Source organism: Labrus bergylta, chromosome 6, assembly GCF_963930695.1.
Source record: "Labrus bergylta chromosome 6, fLabBer1.1, whole genome shotgun sequence".
In the NCBI taxonomy this organism is placed as follows: domain Eukaryota; kingdom Metazoa; phylum Chordata; class Actinopteri; order Labriformes; family Labridae; genus Labrus; species Labrus bergylta.
The window spans coordinates 16,325,544-16,348,703 of record NC_089200.1 but is presented as its reverse complement, the minus strand read 5'-3'; the positions used below and the strand labels follow the sequence as shown (position 1 = coordinate 16,348,703).

Genomic DNA, 23,160 nt, shown 5'->3' with positions numbered 1-23,160 from the left:
TCTATCTCCTATTCTCCATGCCCCCCATATCTTCACCTTCCCACTCAGCTGCTCTCTATACTCCAGCTCTGTCTCTATCTCTCCACACTCACTGCTCCTTCTCCCAGCAGCATCCACACACACACACACACACACACACAAACACACACACACACACACACACACACTCCCATCTGAGAGGAAGAACAGAAACAACAGCGCTCTGTACAGCTCTCAATCCAAGCCGTTTAGGACGTATACAGAATACACCCACTTTGTCAACTTCTCATCTTCACTGGAAAAAGGTAGAAAAGCTTTTAATACTTCTTTCTGACTGAAGGATTTTTGGTGTGTGTGTGTGTGTGTCTTCTGGATTCATTTATCAGTGACACTGCCACAGGGTAAATAAATTCATGAACAGAAATAACTAATAAGTAAATGAATAATCAGTATAAAGAGAAGGTCTGAAATCTGCACTAATAATTGTCTTAATTGAAGCAAAGATGGGTTGCAAAAACTAAACTAAACCACTTCTTCAGAAGTACCAGAGGAAACTGATTTTTTGGTTGGGAGCTTGTCTAACTCATCTGTAGCCTCTGCACTGCTGATTGTATTGGCTTTCAACTAGGGGTAATACTGTGGTATGGTCTTATCTCTTGTTCTGAACCTGTGGTGCACTAAAATGTAAAGTCAAAGTAATATGGGCTCATCGTTATAAATCAATGATGCTTTCGTATCATAGTGTTGCAGCTGGAATGGCAGCCATTAGAAAAAAGGTTGACATTAGCACATCAGGGTTGTTCCTCACTTCCTTTAATGGTTCTTCTCCTATATGTGACTTGTGTGATTCACTTCTCAGGAAACTCAGCGTGTTACTTGAAGCTTTGTGTTGCTCTGTTGCACTCCTGATTTACAGAAGTGTCTGGGATTCCCCTGCACTGAAACACTCTCACTTCTTCTCTCGGCACATTTCCTCCTCTGCTTTGGGCCCACTCATGCTGCTGAGCATCGACTCCTTCATGCACATTTTACACAAATAAAAGCTGCTTAATACAGAACAATTATAATGCAGACGTTTGAAATCTGTACCATTAATAATGTTGCAATTGAGCACTTTCAATTTCAACCACATTCTTAATCATAAAAAACATGTAAGGTTTTGATGTTTGTTTTATGTTTTAGTACTAATTTAAGACCATTTTACGTACATGGACCTTAACACTCTTATACTATCCATTAGCCTTCGTTAATCCTTCCTTGAGTCTTCAAATCGCATGATTTGAAGACATAATGTGACAGAAAATGTATTTGGAAAGTGTTGCCTGGATATTATGACACTAATGTTGTCACTCATGGACACCTGTGTCAGTTCTCTATCACATGTACTTGCTTCTGTGCTGTCGGTCTCCTGATTATCTCCAAAACAGCATGAGAGGCATTATCACAGAAATGATGAGGAGGGCTCTTCATGAAGCTGCCGCTTTGACAGTCACTCCTGGGCCAAAGACAGCACTGAGATTAGACAAGAATGGACACAGGGACGAAGTACACAGCTGGTAGTTACACATGACCAACAACGGACCTACTAAGAGGCAAAAGCTGATGTGTTAGTCTCTTATTAAAAAGCAGTGCAGATGGCACTAAATTCTGATTTAATCAAAGCAGAGAATGTTTATTCATAGTAGGATATGTCAACACAGCAGCACACAATCGGCAGTCTTTAGGACTAAAGTGTTGACACATGACATCAAATTTCCATCTAGGGTAAAGACCATAATGTGTCATTGCAGAGATAGTTCTTCAGCAGTGAGTATCTTTTGAATTGGACCAAGCTGTGCTGGTCAGCAAGTAAAACTCTGACCCAGTCAACATCTATTTTCCTCTACACACAGAGAGGAAGAGAGAGAGGAAGAAGAGCCTAGCAAAGCATGCATATTTTAAGTCACTTTGCGCTCTTCAAGAGGGCCCTTTTTTCAATAATCCATTATGCATAGCAGCTCTGGCTCTCCCTGGTATTTCTCATACCTTCTTGACGTCAGTTGCCATTTGTGAGGGTTACCCTGGCAACAGCCAGCCTCCCAGGGAGATGCATGGTGGATAAGACGGCCCTGATAAAGCCTTTTAAGGTTCTTCTGTTGCTACACCTTTTAATTGCCTTTGATATAGTGGAAGTATTACATGGAGGTCGTCAGGGTGCGTCGCCACATGTGGGCAGAAAATAAATTGGACCGTGTAGATAAAAATAGGCATCGAGGAGCTGCTCCAGATTGATGTCCCATTATCTCCACTTGATATGATCACCTACATATCAGGCTCAATTTTTAGCAGTCTTGTGAACTGAATTGGACATGACAGAGCAAATGTTGGCCTATTTTTTCTCTCAATTCTTCTGCTGCACAAAAAGCAAATGTGTTGTCATTCTATATTTGCAAAACACAAGATAGTAAACAATAGAATTAAGTCTGCAAATGATTGGTGATGATATAAATGATGGTGACTGATGTTATTGTGAAGTCAGCTCCAATTTCTTCTTTGCCCTTAAACCACACTCACATAGATTTTCTTATCAATTTTACCTGCTGTAACTTTACTTTAAACTAAATTTGTGTTTATGCAAAAATGTCTCAATTATCATCAACATTGAAGTTGAGATACCGTACAGGATACCTGTTCCAGGTTCCAGGAGGCTTTTTATAGCCTCAGCAACATGTGTGTCTTTCTTTTTTTTCAGACACCAGGCTATTGTTGTGCTATTTTTACAGTGTCAATCTGCTCCCTCCCTCTTCTTTGGTTGCTAAGCAATGGGCATTGGGACCTGATTGGCCTAGGATGTGCTTTTTGACACTATGACTCTGATTTTCAGCTTGCTAATGTATTTGGTCTTTTTGCTCTTTAGGCTAAAAGAAGAAGATCTGACTCTTCATTAAGTGATTCCTAATTTTAAAATGTAGTCTCTGGTCCCAAAAATGTAAAGTGTATTGTGGTAAAGATTTGATTGTCTGCTAAAATATAGATTTGGATTGATGTTGCTTCACAGTTGGATTATTTGTATCAACACTTGAGCATGTGTTGAGCATTTGTTGAGCAAATTTGAATTAGACAAGACAGATAATTTGGGACAGATCAAGATTATGTTATGAACAAGTTATGACAAAAACCTGTTTGTATGTTTATCATACTGGGAAATATAATACACAATAACACTCAGACCTCATAATCATTGGTGGTTATAGGTTTGAATGGGTCATTTATTTCTCCAGTATGTGTGGATTTCACAACATAAACAGTAATTATAGGCTGCCAGATAGGCATAAATACACTATTTCTTCATTTAAATAATAATTGTCTAGTCTCATGAGTTTGACTCACTGTACATTGCTACATTCACTTTTTTCTGTAAATTAATACATTTGTAATTTGGCCCATTATCAGACTGCACCAATTATTATAAACCACAACATATGTTTCTTCCATCACGCTAATCCTAATCCTCATAATGTGTTTAGGGGGAAAGTGGTCTGACACACCTAAACTACTGTGTGTGTGTGTGTGTGTGTGTGCGTGTGCGTGTGTGTGTGTGTGTGAATTCAATTAGACTTAATCTCCCCCCATGCCTCTCCGAAAGGAAACCAAGGGCTGGGCAACTTTCATCTTCCCTCCATTGATTGTGGCTCGTGCAGAGATATGGAAAAGCTTATCCCACTGCTCCCTTTCATTGGTCCCATTAAAAATTCATCCTGTCCTAATGGAGAGAGATCCTTTTCAATGAGCCAACTGCAGGCCGACTGTGGTGTGCCGGGGTGAGACTTGGCACAGCTGCCTCCTGGCAAAATCCAAACCTTATTTCAACCATATTATGTCTGCAATCCATTTATTGATGGGTTGTCTATTCAAATAATAAATCTACAATATGTCTGAAAATAACGAAAAGGTCCTATCTCAGAGACTAAGGGCCAATGGGAACATTTAAAAAAAAAAAATAATCCAAATATTTTTTATAAACAATTTTGGGCTGCACTGTGGCAATAACTTCCATATAAAGAGATCAGTGAATAAGAAATGTCTGGCATATGGCTACATAAAGTCTAAGGGTGCTTTTTCATCTCTTAATTTCTTAATTGACAATTCGCTTACATTAGAATAACAACTATACATAGGAAGGATTTGTAGCTGTTCACATATGTGTATTTATGAACTATTTTCAGTGCAAAATATTCAGAAAAAAAATAAATAATAAATCACATTCGCCACACTATCGCTTATAGTTCATAATGTTAAGTCTCAATCGGTAATTGGAGGATTCGCATGTAGGCTACCCCAAGTAGTAAACTTAAACAATACTTTTCTTTTCTGTCAGCCTGTTCTGACGCTCTCCAATAGACTCGGGGCTCTGATTTATTCGGCATCTATATATTTTTTTTGTGTGCTTATGAAATGTGACTTTAAAATAATGGGATAAAGTCCACAAGGCCTACTGTTACTACTACTACTACATGTTTTATAGGTCTCCTATTTGTTTCCTGTATCCCATTTGGTTCCTTTTTGTCGAGGGGGCTGGCAGACGGTACCATTTCGGCGGTAGGTTACACAACCCATTTCAGACATTTTCTTAAACCAAATAAAATCTCATACCAGATTGTTTTGAAGCTGAATTAAATGTTTAGAGTTTTAAAAATAACTGGTAGCCTATTTTCTGACTCGGTATAGTGGTTAACAATACAAATAATGAGTATATTCATGACCGCGTACCCCTCCGCGTAGGCTGTTGCCATGTTCCCACTTTCATGGGTGTGGTGATTAGCTTGCTTGGTGAAAATTTTTAGTCTAATCCGACCCGTGTTGCACCTCTGCCCGTTTGAACCGAACAAATAGTCTTTAAAATTAACACGTCCCCCCTCTTTGATTTCTCTCACAGCTGGGAGCATGGTTTTCGTTTGAAATCACACCGCTGTGACTCGGGTTGGAAAGACGGACAGAGCCCCAAAGCCTGTTTCAGGTAAGGACGTTGAGTCTTGATATTTTTGATGGCTTTTAGGCTATTTCCTGCTTTACTCGCGGTGGTGTTATTGTGCCTTTCACAATATTTGAGACAGCAAAATGTCTGCAAGTTTGAAATATAATGGGTCAAACAGGAGCAATGTGGTTCTTGACACAACTGTTCCCAAGCTTATATTACCTCAATGGTGTTTTTTCTTTTTCCCTCTCTAAGCTGAAAATTCACTGCTCTCCAAACGCGGCCTTATACGGGCTGTCTAATTATTATTTGACGGAACTACATGGGGAAATAACCGAATACTAAAACAAATCTTATTCAAATGTTCCAATTTCATGTAGCAATTTCCTCATTTTGTGTTTTCCTGACACCCTGCACAGCTTTTTATTTTTATTTTCTATTAAATATACATGGCAGTCCTCCATCTGGTATGGTGACGGGTGATGGTGTTGCTTGTAATAACAGGAATGTTTCTCTGCTTAAATCACTTCACTAACACCTACAACAGATTAGTCTGTTTCCCCGTATGATTTAGCTGATGAATTCTATCTTTGCTGTCATTGACAAATAGTAAGGCTACAGTATAGTTTGGTTACAAGTTTAAACTCACAAATGTATGTTATCAATATGCAGCTCAGCAAATTCGGTCTGGTTTGTACTTTTATACAGCTTCCGTTGTTTTGGCTGTTGTTGTAGTCTTGCCACCTTTTGCCACCTTAATCAAAGATAAAGGAGAAGGATGGGTGCTGCATTTAAAATATGTGTATTTATATATCTTTAAACATAAAATGTGGTAAAAAAAAAAAAAAAAGTAATGTAGTTGAAGTAAAGAAACTTTCTTATACAGGGTGTAGGCTGCAATTCATTTCCAATACATATGATGCTCATGATAGATAGATTAGATATACTTACACTATACAAACACCACCAAGTCATACTATGTAGTTTAATTCTTACAGCACTTAAAGCAGAAATGATTAATCAATTATAAGATGGCATAAAAAGTTGGCAAGCATAACCATTATTGCATAATCGTTTAGGTCAGTCATTAAGCTACATTACTGAAAAAACTCTCGAATGTGAGAATCTTATTACTTGTCTCAGTCTCATATCATTGTCGATTGAACATTTTTAAGTATTGCTTAATGAAAATAAACAATTTTGAGCTGTCGAATTAGGGCTCTGTAAATGTTGGCTACCTTTTGCCACTTTGTTTACTTAATAAGTCCAATAACTTTTTATTTTTTTTATTTTTTTTTTGCAAATGAGCCAATATTGAAAGTTACAGCCCAGATAAGACAACGCTGACTGAAATGTTTGTGTCGTAATCTTGAAAAGTTAAATAATATATGGTCCTGTGGTCTAGGTTTATTAATTCTTCAGTACCTGAAAGAAATAATTCATAAACGTTCTTTTGGGATGTTTCTTCTGGGATACAATTCTTCTCTCAGTGTTAGGGCTGGGAAGCAAAGACATGTTCTAAGAGCAATAAAAATGATACACAGCCTTTTCCTTGGACATAAATCCAAATTCATTTGTAAAAAAATATCCATCATACTGGTTTTAACCATAGTAACCTAACCCTATGTTACTGAATTAGCTCAGATTTGGTTAACTGTTAATACAGCATTTATAGTATCAGCAGTTTTTATAACTTGACCCATTTGTGAAAATATGTCTTGTCCAAAAGTCCCTTTCTAAGTAAGTTCTTTTAGTTTAATTTATGTATTATGTGACCACATTATCCATTCTGTTTTGTGTTACTGTCAGTTCTTCCTTTTTCTGGACTCATCCAAAACACCACCATAAAGCTCTGACTTAGTTATCTATATGACAGCTGACAACAAGGAAGAGACGTAGCCTCTTACGTAACTGGAATCTCACAAGCTATTTCCTCCATTCTCAGGATGTTTTCAATAATCAGTATGCCAATTGAACAAGTTAACACCTGGTGGAGCTCCTCTGCTCCATCCAGTTTTCACTTTGACACACATAACTGACGTGGTGAGTTTCCATCTTATTTTCAATAAGGCCCCAGTGCAGGCACTGATTGCTTTAGAAATTGTCTCTCAAATAAAACAACTAAGAACAAGATTAGAACAGTTTAAAGAATTTAAACCTAACCATCTGAGGGTTACATGATCGTATTGTTTTTCTCAGGGGTGTTTATCATAAGTAAAAATAATAATACACGCAATTGATGAGGAACTCTGTTCTGTTCGACAAAAAGTGACTGATATGATTTTTTTTGTGTCAAACTGAAACACAGAAACACCCCACCCCCCTTTGTCAATAAGCCTTATCCAGAGAAAAAAAACAGCCATGTAGCTTAATATACCATTATGTACAAAAAGTGCATACAGGTTGGCATAACGAAAAATTAAAATCTTATAATTTTGTATTGGAAATAATCATATTGCATCCAGCTCTTCTCGGGATTATGATAATAAAGTGTTCACAGCTTGCTATAGTTCAAGAACACTTTTGTAAACTGGCTCTTTATAATGTTAGTTCCTTAACTTACTGTTCATTTCATGTTGTTGGACCTCTGTGGCTCTTGGTGCAGAGCTGCACTGCCTCCACCACCTGCTGCTCAGTTCACCACTATTAGATCATGGTAGAGGCAGATGTGACTGACTTTTACTGTATGTGACCTAACAGAAAAAGAAGCTATCATTTGCAAATTGAAGTTAAAGAGGTACCTGATAATCTGATGAGATTCTATGGTGAATAGCAACACATCTGTTCCTGGTGGTACTATGTTCATTTGACACTTTGTGTATATTTCCTGCTGAACATGAAGTATCACTGAGTCAGCAGGGACACACACTGAAGGGACAGTGTCTCCAGTATCTATATTGTGTCCAAGCTTCAGTGACAATGTGACACTGATTTTACTACAGAGAAGTATATGGGATCTCTCTGTGAGTCACTCTGTGAGTTGTTCACTGAAAGTGAAATGTGTCCAATGTCCATCCATCTATTATATTAAACCCTTATCCTGTTCAGGGACATGATCGTGCCTATCCCAGCTGCCATTGGGTGAGAGGTGGAGTGCACACTGGACTGGTTGCAAGTCAGTTCAGGGGCGGACATACAGAGACATAAAACACTCAAATTCACACCAATTATAGAATCTCCAAATAACCTCACAAACATGTCTGGAGTACCTTGAGGGAACCCATGCATGCACAGTGCAAACTCTATGCAGAAAGTCCCTGTCCGACAGGGATTTGCAGCATGAAGCTTCTTGCTGTGAGAGCGATCACCACTGCACTACAGAGCAGCCATGTTTCCAATGTGCTGAACATTTTAAGAGTCATTGTGAACCACCTGCATTCACATTTCATTGTGAAACTGTAAAACAGCAGCCCGAAGCAACAAAACAGATTTGCAAACAAATCTGACTGACTTAAAATGGCTGCAACTTAACATACATTTTATGATCAATAAATCCAGTCACTCATTATACAGATTTTTTTGGTCAGTAAAAATTCAGGAAGTCAATAATCAAAAATACCCATCATCATTTTCTAGTTTTCTATTTGTTTTTTGTTGACCATTTGACAAAAAAAGATATTCAGTTGATTACCAGGGAAGGCTGAGAAATAATCACCGACATTCACTTATGGGAAAACTGCAAGCATTTTTTATTTTTTTTAATCATTACTTGTTACATTTTAAGATTGACGATGGTACAAATAGTTTATTAACTGATAAATGTGTGATTAAATCGGAGCAAATTGTCACAGTCCCGTATAAGCAAATCTGGCATTATTTAGAGACTGTCCCGACACAGAACAGACATTATTTTCGTTGGGCAAATGTGGTGATTAAAGGGGATTATTTATCTAGTTTGGTAGTCGCTAACACACAGCTTTATATTTCTGTTGGCTGAAATTATCAGCCAGGAAAAATAATGAAATTATCAGCCAATATAGACCTACTACAGATATATCGGTAGTTTATGTTTTCTTATATGCTAGATGAAAACTGTAGGTTAAAAGGGCATTTTTAGCCATTGTTTAGAATACTCTCAACATTGTCTGAGGCATAACATCACAGCTGAGCTCACTCAAGAATTAGTTTACAATGTATGGTCAGCTACATGTTCATTCAAATCCTTTTGTAAGATTTATTTTTAGGCATTTATGCCTTTATTTGACCAAGACGGTGTCCAAAATAGGAAATCACCCGCTTGGAGGACTCAAGGACGCAACCTAACCACTAGGCCATCGCCGCCCCTCAAGTCTTCTTTCTAATGAAAACCAGCCATCTGATACCTTTACATAGTTATATCAGGACACCAACCATGTAAACTACTTCAACTGCAAGGTCCGTAATCAGGGAACGTTCCACCTCTTAAATCAGTTTATGTATCAGTGTTAACATCCCACATCTGTCACAGTTCTATGCAGAGGGCAGCTGTTTGGTTTCAATTCAAACATGGTAGTCTCCTGTTTGATGCTGGGAGCTTGAGCATGCGGTGAACGCATTAGATTGATGTATCGGTGCTTGGTTGCTTCATGATAGGATGACAGCTATTGCCTTATTGCTAGCTTCACAGACCTAACGCTGGTGGTGCCAAGCAGCACTATCTACTGTAGCTGCCAGCCCAATACTAAACAATAGACCGCTCCAGCACACAGTCCTGTCTTTGTGGCCCCTGATACTCTTCTGTGCTCTTTGCTCTGCTGGCTGCATTGCTCCACATAAACAAATGGAGAAAAGACACACACACACACACACACACAGAGGGGACTGCTTACTTTGGATTTTGACTTGAATTTGTAAAAGGCAAACTTTATCTAGTCTTTTGTGGGGACCATTTGCCATAGGACTGCTTTTCGTGGCTGTGGTTAATGTGGCTCAGCAGTTATAAATGAGTTGTTTTGGTTTCTAAATGACTAACATCTGAAATCCATGTGTGAAACAATAAATCTAATGTGCCACCTTTGCAAATCACTGCCCAGGCATGCATGGTCCAAGACAGGTTTGTCTAAGATTGCAAACTCACAGGTAAGCTTCCTTACGCGTTCTTTTTTTTTTTTTTTTTTTTCCAGCGTTTTCTTCCATCACACCTGCGTAATTTTCCACTTCATCTTTCATGTGCACGGTTGCCTTTTACGTAACGAGCCTCAGGCTGAAAGAAATTGACTGAAATATTTAACCGAGTGTAGAAGGTCATATCGGGGGTTTTTTTGGTAGTTCTAAGTGGCTCTCTGTGATGTGGCAGATTTCAGAGGCATAGGGTATAATGGATCCATGGCAGTCATAGGGCAGCACCACATCACAGGTGGGCTGACGTTGAGGGCCTTTCTTCAGAGGGGTTGCGTCAGCTGGGGGAGAAAGTGATGTCACTCCTGTGAAGCTGAAAGCATTGTACTTGATGCACTGTATCTACAAGAGGAGTTTCCGCCCATTTACACTAATTTAACGGGAAGTCTAGGCATCATGATTAGCAAATAATTGATTTAGTAAATCATTTTGTATTTGTGAAATGATTCATTGATTTTGTTTTAAGTAGATAACTTGACCGGATTGGTTTTAATGCCTCTGCAAAAATGAAGCTAAAGCCCAATCAACCTCACTCTCATACTGAAGCGATTTCCTGTACAGAGGAAGGGCTGTACATGGTCTAATTGTTGAATTATAGAAAATGGAACTGAAAATGTAATCTCTGAGGGTTAGATTTCAGCAGCAGAGTGTAAAAAAAGCCTTTTAAATGAGGTTGGGGGTTGTGGGGCGCGGTCCAAACATTTCTGAGGAGTGTCTAAGTGCTTTGTGACCCACATTCAGGGTCCCCAAGGTGAAGAAGCGGCAGCCTGCATATGCATACACACACACAAACACATGCATTTATGTATTAACAAATGCTCGTGAACTAACAGATTAGTGTTACACGGTGCACTGATACTAGAAAAGTACGACAGAATCCAGCTGTTTAAAGCGATACAATACCACCTTTTATAGCGATACTCTGTGCATGACAACATTTTAATTAGATCCATTTTCTACTGTCACTCCCAGTATGTATTGTGGGTGTGCCAAACATTTGTTTACTCTCTTGGTGAGAAGCAGAATGAGAGCCATGGCTGCTAATGTTTTAGATGCTACACTTGCCAACTGTCCACCGGTCCACGGCTTGTTGAAAAAGTAGACGCACAGAGTGAAATATGACATTATTTTGCTTACATTGTTGCCAACAGTCAGGGTCACCCCTCGGTCACCACATGAAATATTGTTGACTATTTGAGAAGTACTGCTTTCACACACACCGTGATAGATGTGTATTAATATTTTTCCTTTCCTATCTGCATTTATTGTCTAATAAAGCCATCCAGACCTGCCTACAGTACATAGCATACATAGAACACACACACACACACACACACACACACACACACACACACACACACACACACACACACACACACACACACACACACACACACACACACACACACACACACACACACACACACACACACACAGAGATAAACGTTTTGAATCTTTGGGGCTGGCAGCACAAACAGCGCGATGCAACAACACAAAAGGCTGATTGAGTCAAAAAGGTCAGAGCCTCGCTCAGATGGCCTTTTGAACCAGACTGGGGGTGTTTGAAGAGCTATGCCACCCTCTGAGCCCCCACCCAGCCCCACCCTTTGCAGCACCATCCTTTGGTCTGAACCCATACAGGATACCTGTGTTTGTCTGATGGAAGTTCCCATCCTTCACTATCCGTCTGCCTGATGAACTCATAGTATTTCTATCTCTCTGTCTTGCAGGTGTCAGCTGGTAAAGCTTGTGTGTGCGTGAGAGAGTGTGTGGGTGTGTGTGAGTGCGCTTGCAGGCGCGTGTGTTTTCCCGGCCCAGTCGGTATTTGGAGCAGAACGTGGCCTGAAAACATCAGAGGGACAATGAGTGAGCTAGAACAGTTGCGGCAGGAAGCCGAGCAACTACGCAATCAGATCCGGGTAGAGTACAAATTTACACGTTTGTTTAGTTGATTTGTGGAAATTTATCTTTAAGACACAAGCTTAGATACTTACTTCAAATCATTTTATCCCATTATTATCATGTAAGATATAAATTATTTAAGATTTTTCTCATTTTTAATTATCTGCATGTTTGAGTAATGAATACACATTTCTATGAGACAGTTTCATAATTGATTAAAATATGTCAATAAACATGATTAGTAAGGTCTTTGTTTTGTTGCAGGATGCCAGGAAAGCCTGCAGTGACTCTACTTTGTCACAGGTAAGATCGAATGTTTCAATAATCAGTGATGTATGGACAAACATAAGGTGTCCCTGAATTCATATCTCACAATCAGTATTCACAAACATAACATCATTGTTCTTTGTTAGGTGATGTCGCCCAGTTTTTGATGCATCAGCTAGATTGAACTGTCCCTGATGTGTGTGTTTGTAGTGATATTTATGTTTGGGCCTGGAGTGTGGCTGCTGACATGTCTTCCTGTGTTTTGGCAGATCACAGCTGGTCTGGACTCAGTGGGCCGGATACAGATGCGGACACGACGCACTCTCAGGGGCCACCTGGCCAAGATCTATGCAATGCACTGGGGGAGCGACTCCAGGTAGTGTTCTTACTCTACAGACTGGATAGGAAACAAACCTTATTATTCTACATGATCCCTTTTTTTTATATTTACTATAGTAGACTAGCACCAAGGGCTCATAGTCTGTAGGTTTTGTGTTGCAGCCAAACATGGACACACGTTCAGCCAAACTGAGTGATGTTTAAATATAATCATCAGTATTGTATTGGCATTATATCTGTAAAAACTGACCAAACTGCTTAAACCCTAACAGTGGTAATAATACTTAATATCTTATTTATTTGTGTTAAATATGTCTGTGTCACTCTTTCTCTTTCTCTCTGTCCATCTGTCTCCTAATGCAATGCACTGGGGACAGTGACGGCAGTCCCAGGTGTGGGGCTATACTACTATCTGTACCACTACTATTACTTACTACTACTACCCCTACTACTCCTCCTACTTCTAAAATTCTACTAATATGACTAATACCCCCATAACTGTCACTCCTGCTACCTTCACAACTACTGTACATCTGACTGAGTGTTACCACTGTGATGCAGCCTCACTATAATGATGTTCACTGGGCACTGTGACAGGGTGCCACAACAGCTTACTTAATAATTCCTTAAAGAAGCAGTTTATAAGATCTAAATCTTTTGGTGTATTTTTTTTCCTGAATATTCAAAATTAATCAGAAGGGAATTTCCTGTGTATCCCTAATGGACAATGAATGTTGTTGCACACTTAGAATTTTGCCATTAAACTTAAAAACTGCTTTTTTAACAGTTTGCTATGATTTGGAGCACCAAGAATTATCAGTCCACATGGAATAATCCCGATAGTATGCATGAAGTGCACTGATCTATATCCACAGCAAATGAACAGGACGATGTAGCCAAAAGTAGTTCTTGTGTTGTAGAGCTTTGTAAAACCTGGAACAATGTTTTTTCTCAGTTAAAACCTGTGTTGCATTCTAACAATGATAAATTACAAATATAAATTCATGTATTCCTTTAAGCTGTAATAGGCTACGTTCTCCTGGTTATTCAGTTTAAATTGTGTGTGTTTGTGTTGATGTGAATGCATGCACGTGTGTATATAGCACCCTCTGAGTGACCCAGCTTGAGGCCAGTGTTTATTTTGTATAGCAACTGACATTTGAGCATGATTGCTCTCCTCTTGATTGTAGCATAGCACCGTCAAACAACATCCTGTTCCTGGTGAGAAGAAAACACCCAGTTAGGGTGGGGGAAGGGGTTCCAGCTGTTTCTGCATCTGCACCCGCACCCACCTCGTAGCTCTTCCTCTATTCAGACAGTTTTTACTTCATTCTCTCCTGTCGTCTCTTTCTGCTCTCCCTTCTTGCCTCACTTCAGCTTCTCTCTGGTGCTTTCCCAATCCCTCCGGCTTCCACCGACAGTGGAGACTTTTACATAACTGTGTAATAAATATTAGATGAAGCAGACATTAAAAGTGGCTTCCCTGAATATGGAGACTTCCACCAGGAAGGGGAGGATGAGTGAAGATGAATGGAAACAGGAGAGAAGAGTAGGGAGCTCATGCTGAATACTTTTTGTTTGAGGGCCTAATACTGATTCAGACAGTGTAGCACAACAGTCTTGAGAGGTGGCTGTCTCTTTCTGCATTTATTGATTGAGATGCATGGAACTTTTATAAAGTGGGTTTTTCTTTATTGTGAATTTAATTTCATGCTATTATTGTTTTTCCCAGGTTACTTGTCAGTGCCTCACAAGATGGAAAGCTTATCATCTGGGACAGCTACACAACAAATAAGGTGAGTGTACCTTCAAATTAACTTTGAGTAGACATGTTCTGCCATCAGCTTTGTGCTGCTCCTTTCAGATTTAACTAACACTCCTATACATGTTGTGGCTTTATAGATAGCATGGAGCTTATTTACAAATGATGAAATCGATGTGGTTGGTTAAATAGCAATATTCTAAACTTAATTTCAATTAAAAGTCTTTTTTTCTTATGCCTGGATTGCTCTGCAATTTCTGGTTTCTCCCTATTACTCAAAAATATAGATAGATAATAAAGGAAATGGTTCTGTATCTATGTGTGTTTTATTCATTTATTATAACTATGGGGTCTCTATACTAAAATGAATGGAGATAATGCTTACACTAACGTCAGAAGAAAAACTACCTGAGTCTGTCTTGTGCTCGCTTCTTGCACTAAATGTTGGTTTTTGCATCATTTCTGTCATGATGTAATTATGTTACCATGTTGGTTAAGCCACATCTTTTGCAACCCACACAAATTGAGAAAAACATCCTCTTATGTATCTGTATTTCAGAGAGGTGACTGAACTTTGTCAAATTACAACGTTATTTTGTACACAAATATGTTAATTGACCTCCAAGCCAATTGATCTTTATAAACTTATCAACATCACTTTCTTATTATATTTAATGAAGGAATGACTCTTGACTCTCCTCACCCTCAGATGCATGCCATCCCTCTTCGCTCCTCCTGGGTAATGACGTGCGCATACGCCCCCTCTGGGAACTATGTGGCCTGCGGAGGGCTGGACAACATCTGCTCTATATACAGTCTGAAGACCCGCGAGGGCAACGTGCGGGTCACCCGGGAGCTTCCCGGACACACAGGTAAGCACAATGCCTACTATAAATAATGTTAACAAAGAAATGAAATGAGTATCTTTTGTAGACAGGACTTATGGATTCATTAACCCTGAGCATGTTGCTTTATTTTTCTATACATAACTATGGTGATCATGTTTCTTTTCCTTATTCTGTCATGCTGGCAGCGCTCTAGCATAATTGATTTGTCGTATTCCTGTGCAAAACATGTTTTCATATCACAGTTCATGACTTCAGATATTATATGAAAACTGGGCTAGAACTTTGTTGACAGTAAATTTCAGTAGGTTTATTTGTACACCAACAAGAGAGAGGAGGGGGTACTTTTTATGATGCTCAGAATTTGCCTCTGCAGTTTTCTTTTTGGCTGATGTACAATTATAGATGGGGGGAGTTGTGTGTTACCTACCCCAGGTTTACAGTACTGTATGAACATGCTTGCCTGAAGAAATACCTCAAAAAAAGAACCCCCCCTGCAAATGTTTAAACTTTCTTATTTCAAAGCTACTCATAAGGGCCACAGATTAATAAACAGGACAAGGTATCCCAGATCAATTGAAACAATCAATCAATCAATCAATCAATCAATCAATCAATCAACTAAGCAACATTTAGGAAAGGTACTTTACTTCAGGAGGTAGAAACCTTGAGCAGAACTAGACTTGTGTTGAACAGTCCTCCAACTGTGATAATGGCAGTCTAATATTAACATTAGCAGCTGTAATGATAATGAAATGTGGAGGACTAACAGCATTACAAACATGCATGTACACATCCCAAAAAAATTCTTGCTTGCAGTAGGTGACCATGTGAGCAGTTAAAGAGTTAAAGCGCCTTACATAGGCTGACTGATCAAGCAGGGCACAGCTCTCCTTATAAACTGTTGTTGAACTTCTCTTTCTCTGCAGGTTACTTGTCCTGCTGTCGTTTCCTTGATGACAACCAGATACTGACCAGTTCCGGAGACACCACCTGGTGAGAAACTACTCTCTGCTCCTCCCTGAACTTCTTAAAAATCCAAGCTCTCATAAAACATTTGTTGATCTTGTTTCTTTGCCACACTTAATAGAAAACCTTTTGTTATGATTAATACACAAAGTGTAGTTCTTTACTTTTGAAAATAATGGTACTTATGCAAAATCTGTTAAATAATGGCAATAACTTTGTATTGGCCACATAAACGTAAACATTGTCTATATATTAATAGCCTGAAGTGAGACTTAATTTTCTTCACTTACAGACTTCACGTGGTGTATACTCGGGGGACATTTTCTTACTCACACCTCTCTTCTTTCATTTAGTGCACTGTGGGACATTGAGACAGGCCAGCAGGCCACCAGCTTCACAGGCCACACAGGGGATGTGATGAGTTTGTCTTTAAGCCCAGATTTCAAGACCTTTGTGTCTGGAGCCTGTGACGCCACATCCAAGCTGTGGGATATCCGTGATGGCATGTGCAGGCAATCTTTCACCGGCCACGTGTCTGACATCAATGCCGTCACCGTGAGTACTGAAACTTCCTTCACACACGTCTCTTAAACTGTTTGAAGGATAGCCAGACTAACATCGCTAGATCATGTTTCTATTGACGTAATCTAGAGTATATTGGTGGAAATAAAGTATTTATCATGGCAAAGTGCTCAAGGAATGCTCTCTAGGTCTCTTGTGAAAGACAAGAATCTTTTAAGAAATGTAGCCCCCCCCATAAGCTAAAAAAACAAACATAATGATTAAACACTTCCTATTTTACTTCCTTACGTCTGGTTAATTTCTTTATTTGTCACATAGTTTTTCCCCAATGGAAACGCCTTCGGCACAGGCTCAGACGATGCCACCTGCAGGCTGTTTGACCTGCGTGCTGACCAGGAGCTGATGATGTACAGCCACGACAACATCATCTGTGGCATCACCTCTGTCGCTTTCTCCAAGAGCGGCCGTCTGCTCCTGGCTGGCTACGACGACTTCAACTGCAACGTCTGGGACACTCTGAAAGGCGAGCGAGCAGGTAAGAGACAAATGCCCTATTGTTTTGTTGTTTTTCTTGTTAATAACATTTCAGATGACAGTTGATGGGGCGTCTCTGTTAAAGGGAATACTTTAGCTTTTATAAACAGCCTTCATGTCCCTTGTACGGGTGGGAAGTAAACCAGTGTCCAAAAATGTACTTTTTAACTCACCGGACAAGTTGGTGTGTAGATGGCAAAAAAAACATCGGCCAAGTATATTTTTTACATGCCAAAATAATAAATTATGTTTATGTGTCACATGCACATTTGTTTCAGTACATTTCATTGATCCCTGTGTCTGCAGGAGAGACATGTAACTTAAAACCACAAAGATTTAGTTCCAAGCTACAATGTAGTGAGAACTGACCACAGTGACGTATTAAAACATCTTTCTCTGCTCTCATGCACAGTAATGAGTTGAGTATTGCATTGAGGAGAAGGGGGGGTTGTAGTACATGAAGATGCATAAATATGTGTTCATAGACGTGATCCCTTGTAATACTGTAATACAGCGATATTGTACCGTTACCGCATATTGCTCACCATCAGTCCCTTGTTGTTTCAATCCATTGGATCAGTGATGATTTTACATTATTTTAAGTGAAGGATAACACCACTGTCACTTTCAGCACATCATCCACCAAATGTTTCATTAATCCAACGAACGAAGATGGAAGTTTAAATCTGTATTTCTTACACATGGGCTACTTTCATGTTCTTGTTCAAAAATATTTGAACATTCGAATAAGATTGGTCTGCTGTGGCTCAGTGGGTATAGTTGGTCACCTCTCAACCTGTTTGATCCCCAGCTCCTGCAGCCACATGTCCGATGTGTCCTTGGGCAAGACGCTTAACCCCAAGTGTCTCCCGCTGCTTCGTCAGCGGCATATAAATGTGTATTAATGGGATTAGTTTCTTCTGATGGTCACTTTCTATAGCAAGCACTGTCATCAGTGTGTAATTGGTGTGAGTGGGTAGGTGTAAAATTTGCCCTGGCTCCCTCTTTTTTTTTCTTTAACTTTTGATCAAAAGAATGATTAAATATTTTACTAAGCACAGCTTTCATAATGGTAGTTGTATTATACTGGTGTTTTGCAAAACTTTAATCAGTTTAAGTGTTGCTTTTAAATGAAAGATTTAGTCTCTAATTGTGTGTTACAATTAAAGAAAGCAAAATTACCCTCTCATTAATTTTCTTAGTTTAACGTTAATGTTGCAACTAGTCAACGATCTGGTTATTTCATTTTTTGCACTTCAGAAGCAGTCATTATTTGTGTCCTCAAATTATCATCCCAAAAGGTCTTTATCCATCCTAATCAGTAAGACTTGAAAGCATGTTGAATATATAATGAGTAACTGAGTCACTTATATTTTTCTATTTGAATGGCTATTTACTTTGGCATGAGACTGTATTTTTACTAAATAAACATTTTGCTCTATTTGATTTCTTTTACCTGCAGGTGTGTTAGCGGGCCATGACAACAGAGTGAGCTGCTTAGGTGTGACAGAGGATGGCATGGCTGTGGCCACTGGCTCCTGGGACAGTTTCCTCCGGATTTGGAACTAAGACAAATCTCTTCACTGTGGTATTCAATCACTGCCCACCAACTTCCCTTCCCACAACTCACCCCACATATCCCAACTCATCGGCTGGGCTGGACCTGTGGGGTGCACACTGTGTCAGCCGAAATCATCCTTACTCACCCCGACCAGCCCACTTGTGAGAATGTACCAACTCTTTCTACCTTTCCAAGGGATGTTTTTCACCCAGCTACTACAAAGAATCAAAAAATAAGAGCCTTTAAGTAGTTCCCAGTTAAAAACAAAAGCCTGAGTTATAAAGAAACGAAGGAAAAATTGAAGATTTTGCCTGTGTGCAAATTTTCAGGAAAGCGACAAAAAAATGTCTGTTACTATGAGAAACAACAAACAAGATGACAATTGATGTGTAATATGTATATAAAATACAGTATATATGTATAGCATTATGTGTGTATATATGCATCATATATGCATATATAATGTGTATGTATATATTTTTGTAGTTAATTTCTCACCCTTGAGTTTTTATTTTATTTTAGGGGTTTTATGTTTCTTTTAAATGTAGAGTAGTTCTTCAAAAGACCGAAGCTTTTATTTGATTCTGTGTTCGTGCCAGAAAATTTAAACATTGAAATGAATCAACATTTAAGGTAAAATTCTAGTTAAATTTTCCAACATAGGTATCTGGTACTTCTGATTTAGTTCAGCTTGCGCATCCAGCAAGGATGATTTTATCGGTAGAAAATTAAATCTGCAGGAATATAATTTGGCCCAATTTAACTCTCATTCCTTGGATATATGTCTACAAATTCTGTGTTCATGTGAATGATAGCTGTTTTTATTTAATTTTTTGAATAACACAACCCCTGGTTTTCCTCACCACTGTCTTTTAGTTTAGACAGAAGCAGTCACACCACTGTTGGAGTGATGAGGAAGAGAACTTCAACATTAACAAGCAGTGTTTTAAGTTTTTAAGTATTTGATTCTGCTGTTGTTCCAATGTAGAAACCAGTACATTTTAGGCTAAGATAAGGAACCTAATTTTAATGGAGGCCCTGCCTTCCCCTCTTGCCACATGGAAGGTGGTTTCAAATCATCTGATGCTGAATATCTGAAGGCCGGTTCATTCCATGCAAGTTAACAACTGTGTGCTACGATTGATATACAAATATTGGCATCCAAAAACAGGGCTTTCCCATTATGACATCCGAGCCTCCTGTGGTCCAAACAGTTATATAATTTTCCTTAAAGCTGAGACTCAAGTTGCCCATACAAATGAAAACCATGGAGCAAAGTGCATCGCCAAGAGGCAGAGCACATTCTCTCCCAGCAGAAGCTGTTTTTTTTTTTACCTGTGAGTCTGTAATGGCGCTGAGGCCTGTAAGGAGGACAAAATGTTAGAGCTTGTCTGTTATTATGTGAAGATACTGAAGCAACACAAGTGGCAGGGACTCTGACAGCGGCCTATGGACTAAAGAAAAGATGTTTGTCAGATCTCAGCATGTCATTTTAATCTTTTTTTATTGTCTCAATGAAGGATCAAAGATCCCTTATAGTTGTCAGCAAGGTGTGAACTGAGTGTCTTCACTGAACTGAGTCATGTTAGCCACTCCATAATCACACCAGTGCCACCACAAGCCTGTAAAAAAAGATTCTAAATGTGTAACACTTTGAGCATTCTTTTCTCCTCACCAAAAACATGTTAGAAACTGTTAAATATTGCTTGTGAAGAAAGTACACTTGGTAGAAAGAAATGTACGCATGGTAGAGAGCTAGAAAGGCACTCACAAACTGTAGTACAAATGTAAACCATTGAGCACATGTGACTTATTTACCCATAGAGGAAAGTGGTATCTCTGATTTGAGTATTCTCGCATCACACATCTTCCATTATTTTAGCTCGGATAAGGCTTAATTTTTTAACGACTTATACACATAATGTACGTGAGTTGGACCTACCCATCAACTGTCTCTGGTGCCTATCTGTAAATATGAAAGTTTGACCCACTTGGGCTGGATAAAAGAGGGTGTGTGTGCTCCTGTGAGATGTGGCACTATTGTCTTCATTCTGCCTTACGATAGCATTCATACTAGAGGGTAATACAAGCATCAACTACAGAAATGTTTTCCATCTCCTTTTTACACACTGATCAATAAGGATTGCTTATTATTTTTCATTTTCCAATAGAAGCACATTCTGATCTTAGAGAACACTAAAAAGAGCATGCTTACAGAAAACCACAACAACCACATGCAGCTTTAAACTGTGTCTTAAAGCAAGTGTTTTACATCACTTTTATACTATTCTGCTTTCTACTACTACCGTGCAGTCTGTAGTATTTATTTAGGTTCAATTGTAATGAATGAAACCCCTCTTTGGTATATTGACTTCTTTTAGCTGCTTTTACCAGGCTTTGCATTAATGAATCCATATTGAGAGAATGTTGAAAAACAGTTATAGTTTCAAGCCTGAGAATAACTTTGAGATGTGTAGGATGTGATATGTATTGCATATCAATGTTGAGGCGTGTCTGTGGGGAGGGACGGGAAGGGGGCTGATTTGCGTGTGTATTTCGATAACCTATAAATCTAAGTGTTACTTCATCATTTGTGCCAATATTATGCACAGACCCTGAGCTGTGAACTGAAAAAAATAGTCAATGTGACAAAAAACATGTTGCTCACTTTACTCAAGTGCCAGCCTTCTCCATATCCATCAAGTATAATTCTATCTGAGAATGATTTCTGTTCTGACAAGTAGACTCCTTTATATCTGATTTTTTTTTTTTGTATACTAAAGTGTTAAATTGACTGGGACTTTTTGATTAAGGTTTGTTTTCAGTCAGCTGACGTCAGGTGTTCAAATCCCCAGATAAAGGTGACAGTTAAATGATTCAACATGTTGGGAAATTCTGCCTCCTGATGGTTGTATGAGTAGATCAGAAACACCCATGTTTGTCTGCAAAATGTTTGCTGGGCTACAACCAGCAGCCTGTTAGCTTAGCTTAGCATGAACACTAAAAACGGGATAACAGCACAGATTTGTCTAAAGGTTAAAATAGTGTAATTTCGTTTATGGTAACTACTGTAAGTAAAGCGGGCAACTTACCCAACCAGTTCTTGTCTGGGAGCTGTAACTTCTTTCTGCTCGTTGCCTGGTCACAGGTGCAGCACGTATCAGCTAATTTAAACTAAATTGTTGTTTTTGAGATTTAAAAAAAAAAAGACAGAAAATGTTTGAGCTTTAGAGATGATGGCAGTCTGATTCTTTAACCATAAAGTATAGCCAGCTTTGCTATGTCCCTATTTCAGTCCTTGTTCCAAGCTAAGCTAGCAGCAGCCTCCATGCTAAATTATTCATTAACAGACTCGAAAGGGTTATCTACTCAAACTTTGTGCCAGTGAATAAAACAACCTTATTCACTGGAACTGATGAACCATTGTATCGAACCCACTGTTTTCATTCAAGAGCTGTTTGTAATTTAGATGAACAAAAAAAAAAAAATACACTGTAGCCCTTAACAGCTGAAAAAGGGGGATTGTGTGTATTTTGTACAGTGATAATCAGCAGACAAGCATTTCTTCGCTCTTTGTGTAATTCTGCAGTATTAGCAGCTGGAATCACTTCTACGTGCCTGTGCAGTTCACTCATCCAAGTAGTGCTGTAGACTTATTAATCAAAAAGGTGCTTGATTACATTTAATTACATTGTTTTTTTTTTCTTTTATCAGAAGATTCCTCCAGTTTATTCTCAACTACACGTCTCTTGTGGAAATCTTTTGAGCTGATGCATTTACAGTATTGTGTAAAGTACCAAGCACAGATTCATTGGTATGTTTGACACCAGTTTGTCTGCAGATCAATATAAGCTGCCATTGTCAACCGCAGTGCTACCTTTTGACTTCAAAAAGCCGATCTGAAAAATGTTAGCACTGCACAAGTTCAGGCAGTATTATACAGGACTGTATTTGCACGACTGTCCAATGTAATATCTTAAACTGAGAAAATATTTAAACCTTATCAACATTCAACATCAGAGTTGTACGGCAGCCAAACACTTGCATCAGTTGTCACATGAACACCACCACAGCACCATCACATAATAAATGCACTGCCCTTTGACTCCACAACTCACTGTTCTGACATTTTTCTTGTTTGGATTTTATTTATTGTTGTTTTTAAGCCAGTAAAGACCAGGGACTTGGTGCCATGATAAATCTCTTACAGTGCTATTGTGTGAAATTATAATCACTTGTTATGGAATAATTTTTATAGTCTTTTTCACACCTGACCTTTTTTTTTTGTATTTGTACAGTGGCTTGGTGATACTGATATGTTGCCATGAGTAATTGTAACCAATAAAAGGCGTCTAACCAAGAATACAAATCCTGTCTGATTTCATTTACAAAATATATATAAATGTATGTAGACATGTACAGTATAGTA

At 38.8% G+C, this 23,160-nt stretch overlaps 1 protein-coding gene across 3 annotated transcripts; it reads left to right on the top strand.

Moving 5' to 3' along the window:
• Window positions 1-91: 91 nt before the first annotated feature.
• On the top strand, window positions 92-23,100 carry LOC109995047 (guanine nucleotide-binding protein subunit beta-4). Of its 3 annotated transcripts, XM_065955854.1 has the most exons (12): window positions 92-284; window positions 4,895-4,975; window positions 11,761-11,949; window positions 12,197-12,235; window positions 12,469-12,575; window positions 12,916-12,930; window positions 14,271-14,334; window positions 15,010-15,172; window positions 16,075-16,141; window positions 16,468-16,669; window positions 16,955-17,171; window positions 18,633-23,100. In XM_065955854.1, the coding sequence occupies exons 3-12, from the start codon at window positions 11,893-11,895 to the stop codon at window positions 18,737-18,739; spliced, it is 1,038 nt and encodes a 345-aa protein (XP_065811926.1). In that variant the 5' UTR covers window positions 92-284; window positions 4,895-4,975; window positions 11,761-11,892; the 3' UTR covers window positions 18,740-23,100. The 3 variants fall into 3 exon arrangements, with proteins under 3 accessions (XP_065811926.1, XP_065811925.1, XP_020504285.1); XM_065955853.1 differs by lacking the exon at window positions 92-284 and having other exon boundaries at window positions 4,771-4,975; XM_020648629.3 differs by lacking the exons at window positions 92-284; window positions 12,916-12,930 and having other exon boundaries at window positions 4,772-4,975.
• The last annotated feature ends 60 nt before the right edge of the window (window positions 23,101-23,160 follow it).